General features: G+C 34.7%; 4 protein-coding genes across 4 annotated transcripts; all 4 read right to left on the bottom strand.

The window, feature by feature from the left end:
* Positions 1-19: 19 nt before the first annotated feature.
* Positions 20-1,921, bottom strand: LOC100782255 (adenylate-forming reductase 03009). Its single transcript, XM_006592799.4, has one exon. It carries the CDS (start codon positions 1,780-1,782, stop codon positions 136-138), a length of 1,647 nt encoding a protein of 548 aa, XP_006592862.1. The 5' UTR covers positions 1,783-1,921; the 3' UTR covers positions 20-135.
* A 4,618-nt stretch (positions 1,922-6,539) lies between these two features.
* LOC100797451 (signaling peptide TAXIMIN 1) lies at positions 6,540-7,516 on the bottom strand. Its single transcript, XM_003540343.5, has 2 exons — positions 7,223-7,516; positions 6,540-7,022 (listed from the first exon to the last, which is right to left on the bottom strand). The coding sequence occupies exons 1-2, from the start codon at positions 7,330-7,332 to the stop codon at positions 6,899-6,901; spliced, it is 234 nt and encodes a 77-aa protein (XP_003540391.1). The 5' UTR covers positions 7,333-7,516; the 3' UTR covers positions 6,540-6,898.
* Positions 7,517-9,384: 1,868 nt separating this feature from the next.
* On the bottom strand, positions 9,385-13,031 carry LOC100796919 (uncharacterized protein HI_0077). The gene is made up of 7 exons (XM_003540342.5): positions 12,499-13,031; positions 11,599-11,840; positions 11,423-11,519; positions 10,625-10,808; positions 10,438-10,519; positions 10,217-10,289; positions 9,385-9,866 (listed from the first exon to the last, which is right to left on the bottom strand). The coding sequence occupies exons 1-7, from the start codon at positions 12,916-12,918 to the stop codon at positions 9,795-9,797; spliced, it is 1,170 nt and encodes a 389-aa protein (XP_003540390.1). The 5' UTR covers positions 12,919-13,031; the 3' UTR covers positions 9,385-9,794.
* An 873-nt stretch (positions 13,032-13,904) lies between these two features.
* Positions 13,905-18,547, bottom strand: LOC100781720 (transcription factor GTE4). The gene is made up of 5 exons (XM_006592798.4): positions 16,418-18,547; positions 16,283-16,328; positions 16,091-16,204; positions 15,896-15,968; positions 13,905-14,345 (listed from the first exon to the last, which is right to left on the bottom strand). Exons 1-4 carry the CDS (start codon positions 18,137-18,139, stop codon positions 15,910-15,912), a joined length of 1,941 nt encoding a protein of 646 aa, XP_006592861.1. The 5' UTR covers positions 18,140-18,547; the 3' UTR covers positions 13,905-14,345; positions 15,896-15,909.
* Between the last annotated feature and the right edge of the window lie 266 nt (positions 18,548-18,813).

The raw sequence follows: 18,813 nt of genomic DNA, 5'->3' as shown, positions 1-18,813 counted from the left end.
GAAAAAAGAACACAAGGAATTTTCATTTTACAAGCTAATAGTGTCAATGAACAAGAATCATTATTAGTTGATACCCTGTTCAACCCAAACAGAGAAATAATGAATACACGCTTTTCAATACATATTTTGAGCCTTTCAAGAGTCCCAAATGGGGCCAAAGGCAGGGATTTTAGCCCTCTTGCATGCTCTAAGCACATCTCTACTTCCTTCAGGGTTGCTAGTGACAATAACCACTTCAACATTCCACATAATAGCAGCATTCACACTCATCTCAGCTACATTGGGACGACCAGAAATTGCTGTGTCATGCACTATCACCTTCTCTTTTGAATATTTGTTCACCAACTCTATTATCTCCCTTCCAAAGTTCAATTCAATGTCCTTAGCCACCCAAATTAAGTACACATTAGCTTTACTAGGCTGCAAAAGAAATGACAAGAACACACAAATCCCTGACCCTGTGGCAACCAATAACACCCTTTTATACAAGTTCACTAGGTAGGGCAAGCCTGCAAAATGAATGCTGCGGACCCAAAGATGCTTTGGTGGGGTACTAATCAAGGACTTGGTGAAATCACCAACTGCACCAGCTAGCATCATGTGCTCTTTCTTCCCATCAGATATGATCCCAAAGGCATGCCATTCTGACAAGGGTGAAGGACTTATTCTACCTAGTAAACCTGCTTCAACACCACCTTCAAACTTGATGATCGAGGTATGGCTCGATGGAGATGATACACTAACTTGTACCTTTCTAACACTCAACCAAGGAATGATAATGAGAACTGTGATGGCTAAAGTGAACCAACACTCTTGCTTCTTGACCACCTTAGATATGGTCAAGTGATAGGTGTGTGAGTTTGGTTCATAGCTTACGGAGAGAAGAATGAATAGCCAGAGAAGGATGAGAGCCATCCATCCGGAAAAACGGTGGATTCTCTCGAAAACATTGTGATGAAGATGGCGGACGAGGGGGAAGGCTGCAAGGGAAGAGAGTAGAATGAGTGAGAGGATGATGAATGCAACCCCAATTATCTCTGGGGAAGTTTTGTCTTTGTTTTTCAATGTAAGAACTAGGGAATAAACTAGCCAGGCTATGGAAGAGACACCACAACTACTATGGATTCCCCCAACACTTTGAAGGAATGAAGTGGTAGCAGTTTTGATTCTAAGAGAGACACAAGGTCTCCCAATAATCTTCACAGCCAACCAGAAAATAACTCTCAAAACTGCTTCACTTCTACATAGTGTTAGAGCTAGAATGTTCCCAATAGAGAACAATGCAGCTCTTGTCTTAGCATAAGGGAAATACCCTGCAGCGGAAAGAGCCAATGCCACCACATTCAAGGCCATGCAAACCAGAAAAAGCCCTTTGTAGAATGTGAACCCTTGATCAAGCAAAATTATGGACAGCCTTGACCTCCTTGGTGGATCAGTTTTGGGAAGTAGCTTTTGCACCTTAACTCCATTAGCTTTATCTGGTTTTTCTATATCTTGAACTTCAGCTATGAACTCTACCTCAACATCACTTGCATCAATGTCAATGTCACAGAAGTGGCTGCTGACCCGGCTCCGAGTTGGACTAATGTTATGAGGCTGAGGAAGAACTTTGAATGAACTGTTTCGAGTCCATGGAAGCCAAAGCCAAGTTCCAATCCCTTCCTGCTTTGTTGGTGATCCAATTGCAAAGGGGTTGCTTCTATTAGGATCGATTTCAAATGCTACCCCGCGACAACTTGAAAACCTGGCTATCTTTATCTCTGTGCTTTCCCTTTCTTCCATGGTGAATTGATAAAACTATTGGGTTGAATATAAAAATGGTAGATAGATAATCTCATAATACAGTGCAGCTATAGATGGTGGAATTCCTTAAGGTTGCATATTAGCTCCTTAGACAAGGAAGGCCTGTAATGTATATATTGGCAAGGAGGGTATATATCAATCATTCATGCTAATGTACTAAGTGAAATCATTTATTAGGGTTATATCATATATGTCAATTATTCATACTTAATAAAGAGTGTAATGTAGAGTTAAAAGACTTTTGTAAATGGAAAATGTTGTCATGAACCAACCGTAATCTCGAAAGTCCACCTTATCATAATTATTCATACCATATCATTTAACTATTATATCCTAAGGTCAATGGCTAACGAATTCGATATGATGATAGTAATTCTTATTATAGCAAGGAGTGTGTGATTAAGACTCTTATTAGTCATTTATAGTATAGCTAGCAATCTTTTCGAAATAAGCGTGCACCTGTTTTTAGTTGATTTGGTATCAAGACAAGCAATAAAAAAAAAAGCAAATACTAATTAGTCTTCTAATAGCATTGGTTAAAAAACTTAGAACAAAAATATTTTTATTGAAAAATAAAAAATTGTGCTGTTCTTAACATTTTTTTTTTACGTTTTTTTTTATAATTTACACAAAAAATATTTTTTTATTTTAATTCCTTAATGGATGACCTAAGAACATTGGTTAGTAAGATAGATTAAAAAATTAGACTAAACGGACCATGCTCCTCTAATTAGTAGCAGTTTGATTAATTTTAACATTTCTTATGTAGATTAATTTCGTTATGTTAATGATATTATCACTCCTTGTTCAAAAATGATAAACTCTTCCCTTGTACCTGCCAAGATATAAATTTTAATTATTTTGACGGAATAAACAACAAAGGCACAAGGACTGCACGTTCGAATGTGGCAGAGCAAAAATCACAATCCTATTATATACCCACCAAATCTTTGTGATGTTGCTGGTGAAGTCTTATTATGAACGTAGCATTATTGTTGGCCATCACCATAAGAGAAACGTTGGTAGTTTACATTCTATATACTGACTCATACTGAGTCTATCATTTTTCTACCGACAAATGAAACAAACAAGTGGAATCTAATATAGAAACAATGATATCAGCCACAAACATCAATTTGAAAAAAATGTCTATTTTTTCCCCTATTTTCTTTTCTCCTCTTGTACGTAGTATTCTTAATTTGCAATCATAATTTCTAGTGTGTTGAATATTAGTTTCAGCACAACTTGGTGAAACGTGGGGGATGCCACTTTGACTTATACTTTGGAAAACACGAAAAAGAAAATCATCATAGCAAACGTGAAAGAAGCAATAGGTCGTAGTTACAAAGATCGAGGTGGGACAAAAATTTTGGTAAAATACCACAAGTTCAAGTTATAATATGGGTGGACATCCTAAGAAATAAAGTTATTATATAGGGACATAAAACCTGCTTTAGAATGGTTTGGTTGCCAGGAAGAAAAGATTATTTGAAGAGAAATTTTTACTATTTAACGTGGGTCTAACATTTTTTCCTTTTTACTTTAGTTTAAATATTAATTCTCATTATTTCATTTTCTTTTATTCAATCAAACTTATCCTTAATGTGAAACAGATAAAATCATCTTAAAAAATACTTATTTATTAATAATATTTTAAGGAAATTAAAAGAGTTGTTATTTATTTAACAAATTATACTATTAACTTATTTATAATTAAATCTTAATAAAAGATTTTTTTTTCTTTCGATTAATAGTATTAATTATTGATTTTCATGTCTTCATCTGTCACATAACTACATCATTCCCTTTGTTTTTCAGGTAAGAAACTTGTATATATCTTGCTATTTCGAATTGAAAAAAGTAGTGAGTTGCAAGAATCAAAATTGCCCTTGACAATGATATACAAGGTAAGTTCATTTAAACTTAAAAAAGACAGTTATAAAATAAGTGTTTTTTAAATAAGTATTTTTTAAAGAAACAGATAAGATTTATTTCTTAAAATAATAATTTTTTAAAAACAGAAATAGACAAACACACTAGAAAATAGAAAGGTGAATATTTTATTACAATATAAATGTATATTTCAACAAATAAATTTAAATGGATTGTCTCGATCATATTAAGAAAATTAATATGAAAAATTCGTCAGTTTATTTAAATTATAAGCTTGTGTTTAATTAACCTAACTAGCTGTGGCCTGTGCATTGTACGATTTAAAGAAGAAAAGAGAAAGTTAAAGAAAAAAGAAATGAAAAAACCAGTGCAAGACTTTTTATTCATACTTGATTATCAATAATCTTCCTGTTCAAGTGTAAAATCCTACAAGTCGCTTTTGCTCATTCTGATTTTAAAGTGAGAATTCTTACTCTCACTTAATGCTCCTAATTATTTTGGATAATTTTCTATTAGAATGGTGGAACACATGAATTTCAAGGGGCTTATGCAATGCAATGATAGCGACATGATGACTGTGGGAGAAATTAGGAAAATGTCATGGGTTTATTGAACTTTCATTATCATAATCCAGATAGCTAGAGAGCAATTCAGCGACGGGATTGAGAATCTCAAAGACATTAAACTTTGCAATCTCCCTCTGATATTGTTGTTGATTAAATTATATATACACCTAACCAAGTCTGAACATTTCATTAAGTATTGATTAATGAAATGTATATATTCTTTTCAGCACACCATATGTATAAATGTGTATTATAAGTTTTTTTTTTTTTTTCAAGTGACGTGAAATGTTAGAGCATTTTAGGTCCTCCCCAAAAAAAGCAACACATTCCTAATCATTGTAGCATCTCTGTCTGCCCAAATAATAATTACTAAACTAAAGAAAAATAAATTGAGCAAGCAAAGATGAAATTTGGTTCCAATAGTAACGGGGCGAAAGGGCTTTTGGTACAGGTTAGGAGGCCCTGTTTATTGCCCTGGCTTTGGGCCAAGTTTTCCGTGTAGGCCCCTTTCCCTTTCACCCTAGCCATCAATGATCTTGATCAATAATTCTTAATTTCTTATCAATGAAAATTAGTCCACTCTATTGTAAGAATTTGACTGCTTTAAAGTGAAGAGATGTATTTCAGAGGATAAAGAATACTCTTGATTGTTTTTCTATAGAACAAAAGTGTTTTCTACATAGATAATCATACATAAAATCATATAGGACTATTATATACGAAAAAAATATTTGTTTGAATATTTAACATAATTATATACTATTTCAAATTTAATATTATTGGTTAATTTAGAGTAATCTTGTGCTAGCTGTATCAGTACTCAATACAACATAAATTGTTGACTAGAAAACCAATGATTAAAAGTTGTGATAAATCAAATACAAATATAACAAAATTTAAAGTTAATTGTAGTCCTAATAGTTGGTTTTTTAAATTAATAGTTAGTATTACACTTTATTCTTTATTTTAGAGGAGTTAAATTCCATTTTAATCCTCCACTTTTTTTTATAAAAAAAATAGAAGTTGCAAATATTGGAGAATAATCATTTTCAACATACTGTCAAACACAGAGTCATGAGTAAATCCTAACTAAAATTCTTAAAGAACTCACTATCTATTAATCTTGTTAGACTTTGATGCTTAGCACATACAATGTCTAATTTCATAACTACAATCGTTTGTAATTTTTCAACACGTTATTTTCCGGGTATTGTATTGGATACGCAATTTTTATTTTTATTTTTTGTATATAGGGAAAAAAGAAAATATTATATCTACCAATTTATGTTACATTGAGTACCGATACAACAATTTTACTCGTTTACGTTAAATGCAATCGATTAGTAAAAAGCTTCCCAAACCATGTTAATTCCTCCGTAACTAATGTATTGTGTGTTTGGTTTAACGTCCTTATGAAATTGACGCGCAAAATTGAAGCTAAAATATATATAGCTTTTGCGTTTTTTATGTATGACATGAAATAGCAACCAAACTGGGACGGAAGCATCATCTACTTTTAAATTTTAAATTATCAAAAGCATAACCACAGTCTGTAAAGGTAGAGTTTATCTGTTTAGTTTGTAGGTTAAATAATTTTTTTTCTTAATTTTTTTTTCAATTTGACCTTTCATTCAATTAAATCCTCTATTTTTTAATTTAATTACTTCCTCTAATTTTTAAAATAATTTCAATTAGGTTTTATTGTCAATTCTGTTTTAACTATGGAGTGGGCGTAGCCGTTGACATGCCATTTTCTTATTTTGACATATAGACATAAACTTAATGTTGGTAGTAAGAAAATTCATTAAGAATCTAATTGAACTTATTTTAAAAATTAAAAGACTTAATTCAACTCGAAAAAAAAAAACTAGAATACCAAATCCAAAAAAAAAATAAAAATTAGCTAACCTACTTTGTAACATTTGGGTTATTAAAAAATGAGTTTCAGATGAGGCAGACCTTTTCAAATAATCTGAGTAAAATTCTTGAAGGATGGATATGATTTAGAATTTATTAAATAATACTTTGAATTTGAGTATGAATTACTACTACATAAAAGATAAAATAATGAGTGTGATACTTATATTAAAAAAAATCCTCAGTCCAAAAGGACCAAAACAGAGTTCTTCTGTTTTGGCGTCACAAGCACATTATAGTTGATAATGAAGACTTTGACGACGGATAAAAAAGAAAGAAAAGAAAACAACAAGCCAATCTTTCAAATCATTGATTAATCCTTCATTGTGCGTCTGTCTATATTCTACATTTTATTTAATCTTCCATTGACAAATATGTTGCTTTCAGTGCGAACAAAAATAATACATCAGTGATCAAAATGAGCCAAAACAACAATTTCTCCAAGTTCATTATTGTACCTAGCGGAAGAAAGACACTCCCTACCTGCACTTATATACTAAAATGTTAAAAAGAAATCATAGTACGCAAGAATATTACCTTTATTATTGGTACAGAGTTATAACTATATGCACAAGAGAAAAATAATAATATGAACTATTAACCTTGCAAGAAAACAGAGGCAATAACAAGTTGAAATTCTCAGTCTCACCAAGGGGAAATAAAATGAAAAGTAATCAAAAGCAGAACTTAGTGATGGAATTGGTAAAAACAGAAGGTAGCTAACAAGGGATCTGAGAGGTGCACCACTCCATAACATGCAGTGGAGCCTTCACCAACTCCAACGCACACTCCACTATTACAGTTATGCACAAGCAGCAGGGGCATATGCATGTCAACAACAACCTGCGAAAATTACCAACCAAAGACAAAGTTTTAACCTTTTCGATATTTTCACTCAATCGGACCAGAACCCATGTTCCAGAATTGCAAATCACAACAACCCCAACACACAAAATTGAAATCAAATTACATGGTACTAATTAATTTTATATTTTGAAGAAGAAAATTGATGACAGTGAAAAGGGTGTGTTTTTTGTTCTTACCCAACGATCCACACGACGAGGCCAACGACCGAGACGAGGAGGGCGAGAAAAGCGAAGGGGAGACCCAAGAGAAAGCCCAAGGGTCTGCAATCACCATCTGAGTTGCACATATTTTGTGTGTTTTTCTTTCTTTTTTGTCTGAGAAAGAAGAAGTAGGTGTAAACCCTTGTTGTGTTTCTGTGTTATTAAGAAGGGAAGAGGACACTCGTTTGGTGGCTTAAAGCAAAAGCGAAGTAGGATGCTAGGTTTAGTTTAGACAACTGGTTTACCAGGAAAATGAAGAGACACTTTCCCGGAATCTGTTATTTATATGGGATTTGTATCAAAAATATCATTACAAATTTAATTTATTTAGATAATAAAGTAAAACTATTTTTCATATATAACAGATGTTTTTTGTATCTAAATAAATTTAACTAAAAAAAATATTTAGATTGCACTGCCAAAATCTATTCCAAAAAATATATCATTAACTAATCGTCTAAACTAGTCAAGTATATCATTAAGGCTTTATTTACCCGAATTTAGATTAGTTAAAGTGTCTTCTTTTTGCGTTAAAATAAATAAAGTATATTATTATCTAATTGTATCAAAAAATATTTTGCTTTACAAAATAATAATCATTAACTAAAAAAAACTACTATGTGTAATGTTCAATTTTATCATAATTCTTAATCATGAACTCTCAAATTAACAATTATGATTGTACTGCCAAATCTATTTCAAGACTGTAGTAATTAATTTTATGAGATAAAAGTTTTTAAAAATTTTATTTCTTTAGTAGAAAATTATATTTAAACATTCAATGCAAAAGAACTATTATCGTAATATAAGAAATGTTTGATTTGGTTATTTTCTATTTTCATTTTCACTGAAAATAGAAAATGGTGATGAAAATGCGTTGGGTTGAATTTTTAAAAATATTTTCAGTGATGAACAAAAAACTGAAAATAATAAAATTTCATTTTCAGTGTTTTCAATTGAAATCAGGAATCTAAAAAATATATTTTCTTTTGGAAATACATTGTTTTTATTTCTTGAAAGCAGGACACAAGACGTCAAACCAAATATATTCTCAAAATTCTAATCATACAATTCTAAATTCTAAAGTTCCTGCAAACTTGAAATTTGCAATAAGCCTAAAAGTCGTGTCTGTGGAAGTCAAATTAAATAGGACAAAAGGTTATTATTAAAATTATTATTTTCAATTAAATAATTTTGATAATATAATTATATTTTTAATATAATAATTATAAACGCATATTAAATAAATTTGAATTATCTTTTAAATCATGTGAATCTTTACTGCATTTCTTTTTCATTTTGTAATACATATTATGAGTTTTTGTATCAAACCAAACCAAACTATTATGTTAATTTTTCTTATTAATTATTTATCCAATTAAAGAATATCTTTGGTTCTTAAAATTATTTTTATTCAATGCTCAATTTTTTAATCAATATCAGGTACAATATTACTATCATCAAGATAATATTCAGTCATTATTTTTTTAAAAATCTCTATAAATAAAATAATTACATGTTCAAGTTTATTTTTCGTTATCTATGAAATAGTAACATTTTGTCTAATATTTTCAAATTTACTTTTTTTCAGTTTCACATAATCATATTATTAATGCAATTCACATAATTACATAACACGAATTGCCAACAATAAAGAAAAGATATATTATAGCTTAAAAAATACATTAGATTTTTTAAAAATAATTTTCTTTAATAATAAATCTAACCATCACATTATCTTGGTTAAAGAGTCACCTATGCTGCCATGCTCCATGTTGTTTCTAAAATTTTGCTTTTTAGCTTTTAAAGATTCCCTTCTAGTATGCTTTAGCAATTAGCATCAGTTAACAACCTGAACTTGTTCTATTCCTTATCAATTATACGAGTACGGTTTTATTCTTCTGATGTGATATGCTAGTTTTAAAACTTAAGTTCATGATTGCGTGTCTCTGTTGCCTTTTTATTTTAATTTTTTAACTTTCTGGTGTGTCATCCTCTCGTCATAAATGTAAAATAAAAAATGATAAAGATTTAATGTCCTAATATATGTGAGTTGTTATAAATCTGACAGAAAAAAAATAAAAATACAAGGATTCAATGCCCTGGATATCGCACACTTACACACTTACACGGCACACTATCCAAGAAGCTAAGCAACTATCATTGACTTCGTTCAACTTCAGTGTCACGCTAAGCCTCTAATGATAATACACGATCATGAATTATTAAACATTGTGCTATTTACATCACTGTCTATGTACGCAAAATAAAAGAATAATTTGTCTCCTGTTTCTGCTTACGCTCCTCATCAATGGTGGACGCGTGGATTGAATTTCAGAATTTGCATTAGCACATGCAGTCAAGCAAGGTTGCTAATGGAAAGGAATTGCACCACCAAACCTTTGAAATGAAACCTTATCACTTCCAAGTATATGATAATGATACTGTTGTGCTTGTTGGCTGCTGAGGAGATGAGTTTCAAACTTGCAATATCAGTTAATACCTTTCCCAGTTGAAATTAGCAATCGTTCATTATATTTTGTCAAGATCATTCAGGTGGCTTGGTCAAACTTGAATTCTCTTTTTCCATAGCAATGATGGAAGCCAGCCTCTTGTAAACCTGTAACAAACACATCCACACGCATCAAAAGCAGAAGAACAGCTACATAGATAGAACGAGTAATAGTCTATGTACCGAAACTTTAAGAAAATTGTACACCGTCATCCAAGCACAAAATGATCATATATAATAAGTTTGTTAGCATCTAAAATAAGTATAAGAAAATTGTATGCCATCATCCAATCACAAATTGATCGTATATAATAAGTTTGTTAACATCTAAAATAATTATCTTGAAAATCATATCTATTATAATTTCTTATTAGTTGAATACTTGAGTTTTACATGGCCAGTACATAGAAATTAAGCTCATAAAAGTTACAGGAATGAGCAGGATGATTGTCACTTACTGCAGAGAGCTGTTCTTGATTGCCATCTTTGTCTTTCTTGTCCTTAATGCTTGTGGATGATGCATCATCATACCTAGACATGAGAATATGATATGAGGCAACCAAAATGGTAAGATTCATATGGAAGTGGTAGGACGGATTTTTCAGCTATCTTGTCAGTCACACAATCTTGAAATATCGTAGGTACAGCCAACAAAACCAATTATGATGTAGTTTCTTACCAATCACGGGGAATGCCAGCTTCATCTCTAGCTGAATAATTGAAGGGACCCTTTAGTTCCACGTTGTATTCCTTTAGTAAGTCTGCATGGTATCAGAAAATTATGTTGAAGATTGCATGCCTTCAATATGTTTGTATCAGTTCAGTGTATGTGAGCAGATAAGCAGATATTAACCAGACTTCAAAACCTTTAAAAGTGGAGTCTGGAGCACAATTCAGTTTTTCACAGACAGAAGCAAACCAGTAGACACCAACTGCTACATGTGCAACTTCCTCATCAGCAATTCTAGCCACAATCTTAGATGTCCTATTATCTCCAAAGCCAACTAATTTTTTTACCAGGCGTGGCCCTGCATCAAGTCCTCTAGCCTCCTACAAGTGAAATAAATAATATAACATTTAGAACATCTCACATGATTCAAAACTTATGTATCTCTATAGCATGCGATTAATGAGGGGAAGCATTTCCAGGCGTTTACCAAAATACTTGCCCCCCAACTGAATAAACAATAGATAGTGAAAAATTATTGATGTAAAATGGTTGTGGTTTGATGCCAATCATAACTTAACAAAAACGTTAATGAATGAGCCCTAACTAATTAGGTTGTGTAGAAAGGAATCCTCCAGAAATTTTCATGAAAGTACTCCAGAATCCAGACAAATTTCTCAGAAGCTCATAACTCTGTAGCACTATTACTGTTACATCAATTTCTACCCACATATAAAAATGAGAAAGATTATTGGAATAGACAATGATGTCTAACCAAACCAGCAGCTCCAAGGTATAAAATCATTTTTGTTACTACATCAGTAGTAGTCATTCTACTTATCACATATCATATAAAGCTATAACTGATACAGGTAAGCTTGAAAAAGAAATACAGTCTCATGAAAACAGCCACATTATCAGATTTATTGAGCAGTTTTTCACCAAATGGTAACAACCATTTGAAAGGAAGACAGAGGGAGAAGGCCCGAGGGGGTACCTGGACTAGTGGGATCACAGCCAAACGTGCAGCAACATTGTCTGATGATTTCTCACATTCCCTCCATAGCAAATTGTGGGCTGGCATATCACCATATCTGGTTGGAAAGAAGATTCAGAAAATCAGTATATTAACTAGAATTAGCAACAAATTGAAGTAGTAACAGCTACCCTTACTTAAAACCCAGTTCAGCAAGCCTCTGTGCACACCAAGAGAAGTGGCGGCTCTCATCATCAGCAACATGAGCAAAGTCAGCAAAGAACCCTTCCCCTAGAATTTCACTATAGGGAGAAAATCGGACGACAGTATCCCAGGCCAAATCAATTGCATTGAGCTCCACGTGTGCTAGATTATGAAGCATATAAGCATTCAGAGGCAAACCTGAGTCCTTGGGAGCAGGAATTTCCTTAGGGGAAACCTTAAGTCAAAGAAAATAACTTAATTATTCACATGTGAATGATGTGATTAAGACAGCAAAAACCATTAAGAAAATTAAACCTTCAGGAATCAACATGTCATTCTTGCAAACATTTTTTTTTAAAAAAAGTATGAAACCTAGATACATAATACAACATGGATATGGGGAATTTCTGAAAAATTAAAGATACCAATACAGTGCAAACACATTAACAAGAATTGAAAGAAAGAAAAATACATAAATGCACCATATTTGTAAATAGACACTATCATTTCATTTCTCATTAATACATATCAGTGAATGGTGATCGCAATTTACCAAACAACCTAAAAACCTACTTGTGGTCAAAACAAAAAACAAATTACATGTCTTTCATTTTATTTTTTATTATTTTTATTTAAAGAAATTACATATCTTTCTTCGCCCATATCAGAATGCAGAATAAAACTTCCCCCCATGAACACATGACAAAAATACATATTTTTCCAATTCACGTCAGAATGTCACAAAAAAAAAAAAAAGAAACATTAGATTTAAAGGATAGAAGAGAAGGATAGAGTGAAATCAGAGGCTTGAAAAATATAAATCAATTGAGGTAATTAGATTTGAATAACAGAATTTGCAATAAGAAAGGAGAAGCGAAATTGAGGGAACGAACCAATTGGGGTATTGGGGGTCTGGCGGGGCGAGAGGGGGGTTTGGAAATGCCAAGGGGGAGGTTGTGGCGGCGCCACATGGAGTAAGCCATGTGAGAAAGCTGGGACTTCCAGTGAGGGTCGCTAGTGGAAAGAACAATAGAACCAATCTCAGCCAAGGTAGAAGCTTGCCCAAATGGAGAGTCACGGTGGTGGTGGTGGCGGTGGGGTTCTGAAGCAGGACCAGGGCCATGCTCTCCCCACTTGCGATTCTCGTTCAGAGGACTCTCCCTCCATTCATTAAGACCCCGCCACGGCGAAACCTTCAGACAAGAACATGAAGAAGAAGAGAAGCGTCTGGACTTGAAATGCAAGGCAGAACCGTGAGAGTAGCGTGAGGCTGATAGTGATACCACCATCACTTCCACTTTCAGACGCTGCATCACTTCCGTTTCTTTCCCCTTGCAGTTGCAGCACTTCGGATTGGGAACTCAAAAATAATTTTTTTCCCATGAAGTTAATCTCTTTTTATTTTAGTTCATATAAATCGACATTTTTTATCCCTATAAATTGATTTTTGTTCATATAAATATAATATAATATAAACTTACCGTGATTAAAAATAAATAAAATAACTTACAATGATCAAAATTGAAAAAAATTAAAGTGAGATTGAAGTTAAAAAAATAAACTTATAGGATCTAAAAAAAACACGAAGTTTTACTAAGTTCTTAATTACATTTATTTAAAAAATAATAATTCTTTTATAATCTTTGGGGGAAAAAAAGCAAATAAAATTTTCAGAAATAAACTGTTCCGAAACACAATAAAGAAAAGGTATGGTACCAGGGAATGCCTCAAATTATCAGACGAAGACTTGAAAACTACCTTCAACTTTTAATCCATAATTGTTGTTGAGCTTTGATCATCCAGCAAATTTTCAAACCGTTGAAAACTACGCTTGACACAAAACACGTATAAAATTTAATTTTGTTAAAATATCTTAAGCATTTTTTTTTGGAGTAATTACAATTGAACACCATTTTGAGTTTACATATTCACATCGATCGACGAGGAATATACACTACAGTGCAAGGTAAACGAAAGCCTTACGAGTTCTGTTCACACTTGCTGTTTCCTGTCCAATAAGAGTTGAAGGGATATCCTACTAGTATGAATAAGGGAATAAGCGTGTCATGGTTGGGTCAATTAAAAACACAAAAAGGACATTCATTTTATATGCATAACCAAAATCTAAGGCTCAACATATCCTTGACTGTACAACTGTAGCATCCTCCACTGCTTGATTTGATAGCAGGAAAGGATAATACTGAATAACGTAACCCACAGCTGAATTGCTCAGGATCAGATATCTCAACCAGAGGATGAAAATATACTTCCTTAATGCTCCTATATCATTACAAACAAATTGATGCCAAACTCATGCTGCCATTACCATATGGAACGAGATTTCATGTGAACCAATAGTGACATCAGGAACTTGAATTGCAGATTATCTTTGTATAACAGCAAGAATCTAGAATCTACCAGCACAAAATCAAACCAAGTCATCAATGGAAACCTAATGAGAGTAGCAGTAGTTAGCAATGTACACTGCTACGGAGAACTATCTACCTATCATCACATTCTACCAAATATTTTACATGGGTTTGTGTTATCACATATAATGCCTTAAAGCAGTAGTGCAACAGTTCCAACAGACGCGAGAAAAGGACCCCATACTGCATCCATAGGGATCATAGGTGGTCTTGAGAATGCTTCCTTTACAAACCAACAGCTAAATCTGGATGCGGGAAAAAAACCAACTAGCCAAGCATTGCATCACTATCTAATCTTAAATATCTGAGATCTGCCACACCCACATGAAATGAAACAACAAAGTATAAAAAGTTAGAAGTACTTCACAATTTCGATGAACAATATATTCAGACAGTCAGTCTGATCAATTGCAACTACACATGATTTTGATTAGTTCAATTCACAAGGTATTATACTTTATAAAAATAATTACGTTATGTTGTGAAAAACAGGAGACAATATATGCAAATTGTACTTGTAGCATTATAGAGTTTTGAAAAACAGAAGACAAATATTGCATTAGTTATTATTATATACAAATTGTAGCATTATCCGACAATGGCATGCAAATGTTCACAAGGAAAGTTCCTAAGATTTGTTATTTCTCCTGGGAAATCAAGAAGCAAGTACAAGATAAAGATGTCATCCCACAATAATGCATATCAGTTCCTCTAGCTTATAATGGATCACAGCAAGAATGTAGATTAGAGATGTAATATAATAAGAAAAGCAAAGCAAATTATCAATTCACCATTAAGAAGTAGTCAACTAGTAGGTAAAAGAATTCATTACAACCAAAATATCAAGATATGAGGCTAATGCTAATAAAGGTACTTCTATTTCTATACAACAAAAATAAAATGAAAAAAAAAATCAATTTACAAAGCAAGGTAGTACTGCTCATGAAACCTTCAATACCATATACCATATTCACAACAGTTCCATTATAAGGTAAGAAAGCAAATGTGACTTTTCACACTACTAATAAGTAATAATTACTTTCCAATTGATCATGCTTCAAATATTTTCAGGGAGATATTAATTGTTTAAACTCTAGAGGTATATTAATACTGCAATCTTCCATTAATCTCTTAATAATCTACACACTAAATACATTTACATCAGACAACAGTGTTGCACCCCCGTCAGCATGGCACAATGAAAATTCTTAAATTCACAACGCACTCACACAGATACCAGTTTTAAAAAATTAGCTACAAGGGATTAGAGAGAAAGTAGAAGGCTTTTAAGCGGAAATCACAATTCCTAGGAAAATTACCCATAACCAGGAACTAAACATCAGCATACCTTGAATGGAAGGAAATAGGTTATGCCAATAAAAATTCTCTCAACAAATGGAGTAAACATAATACAACACGTGCAAACAGGTGCACTAAAGAGTATGCAGTCCCGTAAAAAGCTGGCATTTCACTTTTGAGACCTTAAAATGAGATCAAAGGGGCTATGACACCACCATTTTAACAACAAAGAACTAACAAAAGATGAAGAGCACATGAATAGATGTCAAATTTTATAGAAAACACCGATTTATGCAGCTTGAATGGAGAAGTAAACAGTAAACACCAATAACAAGCATGGAGCACCAGGAATGCACTTAACCAAACATCTATGGTAAACCAGTATCAATCATTTATGAATTATGAGCAGCACAATCACAATAGTTAAGAGAAAAATCATCTTGAGAGATACCTATGCCACTGTACATAATGAAAAGATGGGAGTACAAAAATGTATGACAGAGGATACTACACATAAAGCACAACATATAGCAAGATAAAGTTTCGGAAGTCGTGATTCTACCTGACAGAAAGAATTCAGGTTTTTGGTGACCCTGCATCAGACCCAGAGGCTGAGGAACTATCACTATCAGAATCTGCAAAAATAAAATAAATAAAATCAGACAGAACACTTGACTAAAATGATAAGCAGCAGTAAACATGCATTAGCATGAATAATAGGTCAGATATCTCTTGACTAAATAATTAATCAAAGTACCACTTGACGAAGAGCCTGAATCACTGCTGGAGCTGCTTGAACTACTGGTCTTACTCCCATTATCCACTGGAATTTGTCCTTGCTCGGGCAAGGATGGGGGAACATTTCTTTCATCTGCTCATAAACAGACAAACAAGATACATCAATTAATTCAATAGTGAGGTCCACAATAATGCCACCATTAAAAATTACCTGCTTGTGTTTCTTTCGGAATCTCTACTGCAACTGGTGCCTGACTCTACAGGAAGCATGAAATAAAATGCATTTAGCCATGATTGTTTGCCAAAGAATACACTGGCTGTTGGAAGTTAGAATTGAAAGCTATACCTTCTGCTGGGCATTCTGCTCAGCTCGTTCTCTAGCTAGAATAGCAAGCTCAGCCTTCCTCTTGTTTTTGCTCAAACTTTTCTTATAGTTGGTCACAAATCTATCAAGCTCCCAGAGAGTCTCAGTATCCACACTATCAATGTCCACTTCAATTTCATCATCGTGTTGTGAAAGTGCTGAGTTTCTCTTCTTAATGATCTGTACAATTGCATCTAGCTTCTCAGAAGGTAGACTCTGAAGATGTGTGCTGAGTTTCTGCTTTTCCTCATATGTCATGTCTCTCTTATGAGGATCTTTGGCCTTGGGCTTTTTGGGAGCAGGGGTTCGAGACGAAGGAGTGATGCCCATGATTTTTGGAGGTTGTGTCATTGATTCTGACCTATCCAAAATCCGCCTCATATCAATTGGTGGTGGCCGAAAGGGAGGAGCCTTTCTAGACACAGGTGAAGGTGCTCCATAATCCAGGCCATATCTAATCTCACGGTAGTAATTTGATTCTATTATAGCCCATCTTTCTTCAAATATGTTAAGTAGCTGCTCTGCCATTATATGAACGTCTTGCCCTTTGGGATTATAAGTCATGGCATTATGAAATGTAAGTCTCACATCCTCAGCAAACTCCTTGGGTGATTTGTACCAATTCTTGTTCAGCCTTGACTTCACAGTTCCCAAGTCCATTGGATGTGTGATGATACTAAAGTAATCATGCAAACCAAGACCCTCCACGTCAACCGGAGCATTAAACACCCAACCATGTTTGTGCTTCATCAACTTCTCAAGCAACGCACTACAACTCTTTAAAAGCTTGGAACCCATTCCATGTCCCATCTCACCCTCGACATGCTTCTTCCCATTCAATTTAGACTTCTTGTTACTCTCTGCGGGTGGAAACTTATCTTTCCCCAGCAAGAACTCCGAATTGCGATAAAACTGGTTTGCCGTTGGCGTCCTCTTCTCCTTCTCAACAATTTCAGTAACCCCTTGACTATTCTCCAACACTGACACACTCAACTGATGCAAAGGCCGGGTAGGCTCTCGCTCTCGAGGTGTAACAACAGCAGATGCCACCTCCGAGTGAGCCCTCTTAGCTCCAACCCCATTACCAATCCCACGATCCACCATCATATCAGAATTACCATACCCACCAAGCACCCCCAACTTCTCCTCAATCCTATTCACCAAACTCCTAACCCTATTAAGCTCACCCTGAAGCCTCCTCCTCAGCTCCCGCTTCTCCTGCTTAGACCGCGAAGCCAAACTGATCCTGACACAATTCTCCGGTCCCGGCGACCGCTCTCCCACGCCTGGAACACTAAAAGGTTCATCTTGAGGACGGTTCAAGCTGGAGGAGTCATCTGAAACCGTATCCAACATCGAATTAACTTGCGGACGGGCTGAATTCCCATCCTCCGGCACCGGCTGAACAGAGGCGTTATTGCTATTATCCTTAGCCCTAACATCACCGTTATCGACAGTACTGTTATCCTTATTGTTGTAATCAACGGCAATAACAGTAGCAGAACCGTCGTCGCCGCCGTTGGTAGTAGCTACGGCGGCAGGAGGAGGAGGAGGAGGAGGAGGAGGAGGAACAGCGTTCACGGTGATGACGGCGTTACCTTTGTTCTTCGGACCTTTAAACGCTTTCCTAGTGTAAACCTTACTCTCGGTGTACCTCTGCTTCTCTTTGGCTCCATCATCTCCAACTATTGGCCCCGAAGCCATACATCCAAAAACCCTAATTCGTTTTCCCTCAACCTAAAACCTTCACCAAACCCTAGAATCCGAAACCTAAGGTTTTACGGAAAACAACGACTCGCGCACGGAGAAAGAACAATAATAACCTAGAACTTCCACCGAGTTAAATCCAGAAAATAGAAACGAATCGACGAAGAAGAAGAAAGTGAGGTTCGCGAGGGAGCATAGAGTAGGTTTGGAGCTAGCGTTACCTCGGTTCCGATCAGATCTCGGACTTTCTCTCTCTGGAGACGGAGTTTCTCACTCTAGAACTCTCTCTGTGCGTTTCTCTTCTCTCTGTGTGAGATATCGTATCCTCTTATCGCGTTACAGGTGTACGGCAACGGTGGGTGCGTGTGAGGAACCGTGGACCGGGTGAGTGGGTGGTGACGCGTCTGGGGGTGCACCACAGGAACATTTTAGCACCAAATTTTTGGGGACGCGGAAACGCAAACTGGTTTGGCACGTGGGAATCACGCACCAATCAGAGGAAAGAGAAAGAGGGTCGTGTAGGTCACGCGGGAGGGGAATGGAGACGGGAGTTTGTGGCGCGAGGTTTCGTTTGCGAAAATTTGAAAAGTTTGCATAGGCGGGGGTGTGGCGCGTGTTGAGTACTCGCCATTTCGGACGGGCACTGGGATTGGCCAGTCCCCGGAAGGGAT

Source organism: Glycine max, chromosome 12, assembly GCF_000004515.6.
Source record: "Glycine max cultivar Williams 82 chromosome 12, Glycine_max_v4.0, whole genome shotgun sequence".
NCBI classification, from domain to species: Eukaryota; Viridiplantae; Streptophyta; class Magnoliopsida; order Fabales; family Fabaceae; genus Glycine; species Glycine max.
The sequence above is the reverse complement of the archived record's forward strand: the minus strand, read 5'-3'. Positions and strand labels throughout refer to the sequence as shown.

Bases quoted from the DNA above. Each gene is read 5' to 3' on its own strand.
- LOC100797451 (XM_003540343.5), bottom strand. From the start codon at position 7,332: ATGTGCAACTCAGATGGTGATTGCAGACCCTTGGGCTTTCTCTTGGGT. The intron at 7,023-7,222 runs GTAAGAACAAAA...TAATTTTCGCAG, and splicing joins CTCGTCGTGTGGATCGTTGG to GTTGTTGTTGACATGCATAT.
- LOC100781720 (XM_006592798.4), bottom strand. From the start codon at position 18,139: ATGGCTTCGGGGCCAATAGTTGGAGATGATGGAGCCAAAGAGAAGCAG. The intron at 16,205-16,282 runs GTAATTTTTAAT...GTTTATGAGCAG, and splicing joins TCCGAAAGAAACACAAGCAG to ATGAAAGAAATGTTCCCCCA. The intron at 15,969-16,090 runs GTACTTTGATTA...TTATTTTTGCAG, and splicing joins TTCAGGCTCTTCGTCAAGTG to ATTCTGATAGTGATAGTTCC.
- LOC100782255 (XM_006592799.4), bottom strand. From the start codon at position 1,782: ATGGAAGAAAGGGAAAGCACAGAGATAAAGATAGCCAGGTTTTCAAGT.
- LOC100796919 (XM_003540342.5), bottom strand. From the start codon at position 12,918: ATGCAGCGTCTGAAAGTGGAAGTGATGGTGGTATCACTATCAGCCTCA. The intron at 11,520-11,598 runs GTAAGGGTAGCT...CTTTCCAACCAG, and splicing joins CTTGCTGAACTGGGTTTTAA to ATATGGTGATATGCCAGCCC. The intron at 10,520-10,624 runs GTTTTGAAGTCT...GATACCATGCAG, and splicing joins TCCAGACTCCACTTTTAAAG to ACTTACTAAAGGAATACAAC.